Source organism: Scleropages formosus, chromosome 12 (assembly GCF_900964775.1).
Source record: "Scleropages formosus chromosome 12, fSclFor1.1, whole genome shotgun sequence".
Taxonomy (NCBI): Eukaryota; Metazoa; Chordata; class Actinopteri; order Osteoglossiformes; family Osteoglossidae; genus Scleropages; species Scleropages formosus.
Genome location: NC_041817.1, coordinates 27,195,695 through 27,199,550, shown reverse-complemented (window position 1 = coordinate 27,199,550; position 3,856 = coordinate 27,195,695). Strand labels below are relative to the sequence as shown.

General features: G+C 50.2%; 1 protein-coding gene across 1 annotated transcript; it reads left to right on the top strand.

The window, feature by feature from the left end:
- The first annotated feature begins 547 nt into the window (after positions 1-547).
- Positions 548-2,447, top strand: arl4ca (ADP-ribosylation factor-like 4Ca). Its single transcript, XM_018741141.2, has one exon. It carries the CDS (start codon positions 1,120-1,122, stop codon positions 1,696-1,698), a length of 579 nt encoding a protein of 192 aa, XP_018596657.1. The 5' UTR covers positions 548-1,119; the 3' UTR covers positions 1,699-2,447.
- The last annotated feature ends 1,409 nt before the right edge of the window (positions 2,448-3,856 follow it).

The window sequence follows — 3,856 nt, the reverse complement described above, 5'->3', positions numbered from 1 at the left end:
GGTTCCTGTACGGCTACACACCCCCCCAGACTCGGGCTCATTTCTCTTTTTCCTGTTATGGTTATGTTTCCCTCATGTATCGAACCACAGTTTTATACCTAAAAACAATGTTCACCTTGTTTTACCAGCCTTTACTTATCTAACCACATGTGTGACGTTCGGCAGAAAATTGACAACGTTCTGAAAATGGTAACAAAGTATCCAAATTCCTGCGTCATTGAAACCCCCCCCCCTGCCCAATGGAAACAATGTATCGCTTCCTCCGCGCGGATCCCTCAGATCTGTTATCTTTTACCCCCGGCCCCCTGTGATCATTTACTCCATGTTTTGTTACATGACTCGTGACGCTGAAAGCTGCTCGCGCCAGTTCTGCTCGTCCACGCGTATGGATATTTTGTTTTTTACCCTAGGGTTTTCTCGGGGGGGTGCCTCTGTTTATACATTCTGGAGGCGGGCATATTCAGTTTGGCCCCGCCCCTCAGTGGGCGTGTCTTGCATCTGAGCGTGGCTGCAGGTTTTCCCCGGCCGCGCGGAGCGGCTCGCCCCCAGTGCGCGTTCCGCAACGCAGAGGGAAGGAACGCGCTCCGGGGACGCGGCGTGGATTGTGGACCATCTGCGAGACTGACGCTGTTCGTGGACACGAGACGATCCGTGGACTGTAACATGACTCAATATTAAGGGCGGCGGTGGTGCCGCGTGCGCACTTTGCTCTGCGGGCGGCTCGTGCTCCTTCCTTCGCTTCGGACCTGTGACCGTCCTTCGGAAGCGCGTCTTCGGACCGGAGCCGAGCTCCTGCTGCGCTGGATGATTTATCGCGTCGTTGAGTGATTGATTGTGAGGGACATGCGCGTCCCCGGGTTTGGCGCGCGGACGCGGAGCTTTGCCCCCCGGTACCGAAGGCGATCCCCGCTCCAGTGAGACGGTTCCCTCGCGCCGCCGCTTTCGTCCCGTTTTACTCTTCCTGTTGCAATTTGGCACGAGCGTCGTCGGCACTTTTCTTCTCAACGCCGTGGTCGAAAGGCGAGGCGCCCCGATAAGACCTTCTCCAGCAGCAGCAGAACCATCTCATCATCTGCCACACATCCAGTCGTTCCCAGGGAAATACACCCAGCTCTGAAAATGGGGAACAGCTTTTCCAACATCTCTGCCTTCCAATCCCTCCACATCGTCATGCTAGGTTTGGACTCTGCAGGTAAAACCACGGTTCTTTACCGCCTCAAGTTCAACGAGTTTGTGAACACGGTGCCCACCATCGGCTTCAACACGGAGCGCATCCGCCTGAGCAACGGCACGGCCAAGGGCATCAGCTGCCACTTCTGGGACGTGGGGGGACAGGAGAAGCTGAGACCCCTGTGGAAGTCCTACAGCCGCTGCACGGACGGCATCATCTACGTGGTGGACTCGGTGGACGTGGAGCGTCTGGAGGAGGCCAAGACTGAGCTGCACAAGGTCACCAAGTTTGCAGAGAACCAGGGGACCCCACTGCTGGTGATCGCCAACAAGCAGGACTTGCCCAGGTCCCTCCCGGTGGCTGACATCGAGAAGCAGCTGGCCCTGCACGAGCTCAGTCCATCCACCACGTACCACGTCCAGCCGGCCTGCGCCATCATCGGAGAGGGCCTCCACGAGGGCATGGACAAGCTCTACGAGATGATCCTCAAACGGAGGAAGTCCCTCAAGCAGAAGAAGAAGCGATAGCGACCAGCTGCGATTTGCATATTTTAAAACGGGGAAAAAAAGGACAGTTAGGGCTGGTGTCCCTAAATGACACTGCAATGGACGCCACGTGAATGGAGACGCTGAAACGGGTCTTTCTCAATCTTCTTGGGGAAGAAAACCCCAACTGGTGCAGTGGGTAGAACAGTGTTTAGGGCTGTTGCCTTGTAATCTGAAGGCTTTGAATCAATGGGTCAATCATGGTACATCACCGTGATCAAAGGTGTCAAGTAATAACTTGGATTTATGTTTGATGGCAAGTTTGAACACTGGCTGGTTCCAGTTGCTGCTGCTGCTGCTCTTCTATGGACTCTGGACACTTGATATGGACTTAAAGCACTGTGATGACTGGACCTGCTGCTGGTCCACTCAAAGTTCTACTGGAACGAGTTCTATTGTAAAGACGAGGACTTTTGGCGCGATGAGGATGTACAGTAGGCACAGTGGAGGTGACTTTCTCCATCAGAGGCTTCTTTCTCTGGACGTGAGACTGGTGACATGATACTGGACTTCTTTCACCTCGGTAATGAAGTGATGGACCTTAATATTGAAGTATGACTATGACACCCCCCGGTTAATGGCAGTTGGACACAATTTTGCCCCCCCCCCCTTTTTTTTTTTTATAGTGAAATGCATCGGTACTACACTGTATAGCTGAGCAAGACTGTTCATGTACAGAAAAAGCAGGAGAGCTGTAATATTTTTGATTAAAAACAGTTGAAGACATTTTTTTTGTGTGTGTGTAGCGTGCCATCTTTACCGCGTTAAAACCTTGCCAGTCAGCCCGGCTTCGTGGTTTTGCGACAAAGGACTCGCCGTGCTTTCATGTTGACCATCCCCGTGTCGTCTGAATCCTTTGAAAAGGTGATCCAGCTGTCTGTCTGTCTGTCCGTCCGTCCACTCTGCTGAGCGCAGCTGAACTGCGTGTCTCTGCACTGGTGTCACGCTGAGGAGCAGTGAAGTGGTTCGGGGGGGGGTCGTGTCATTTTTGCTTAGTGGGGACAAGAAATTTCCAGGTGTTTCCCTCTTCCCCTCCGCCACTAGCGATTGAAACCGCCGTTCGAGTGTGACGGGTCCAAGCGTGGGTGTCGGTTGTGGAACTCTTCCCTTGCCGGACTCAGTTTCATCTCCTTCACCATGTTGTTCCAGATGCTGTCTGGAGGTTTCGCTCATTCATTCCCTTTTTTTTTTTTTTTTTTTTTTAAAAAAAAAAAAAAAATTATAGCTTGTTTGTTTCTTAAGGCCCCTTTGAGAGGACTGAGCAGTTTGCACAGTAAGTGCTGATATTATATAGACTTCTGAAACGCCTTTAGTTTGCCTTTCTAAGTCATTTCATGCTTATCATCTCCACACCAAATTCCTTCCACGTTCACGAGTTGTGCACCACAGCGTCTCTCGGTGTAGGAATCCCTTTTGGCCTCCGCTCCTGTTCGCCTGGTACCCTGTCGCTCCTGCTGCTCCGGTGTTGCTGCGAAGAATGTGAGCCCTATGGGCACAGTCATTATCTCGTAAAAATAGTAATTTAAATCAGTTTTAATATGATTTACACCCTGACTCTACTTGGTTTAACCAATGAAACTTCACTTGTTTTTACACCTTTACACTACTTGTGAGTTTCTACTATGCACATGACTTCCTCTGAAGGACATATGGAATTGGTCATTACACACATATTATGTCACATGAGAAATGCTGATACTCTTGAAGTGTCCGTTTTGCGGTAAAACTAAGGGACACGGGGTTCACATACCTTCAAGCAGCACTCTATGTATTTTTTTCCAGCCTGAGAGCTTGTAAGCTGTAAATTGGTTATGAATCTTGACCTCATTTGTATGGCTCTGTCATAAAACTCCTCTCCAAGCCTTCGACAGTGAACGGGGGGGGCAGCTGGTAGCGTAGTGGTTAGCGCTGCTGGATTTGGACCCAAAGGTCATCAGTTAAAACCCTGCCTATAGCAGTCGTACCCTTGAGCAAGGTACTTACCTTAAATTGCTGCGGTAAAGAAATTACCTGACTATATAAATGGGTAAATAATAAGTAGCTTGACTTTGTAAGTTGCTTTGGGGAAAAGTGTCAGACTAATAAATTTCAGTATGTTGAAAGGGGGAGAATTTTAACACCTCTGGGCATTTTGATGTAA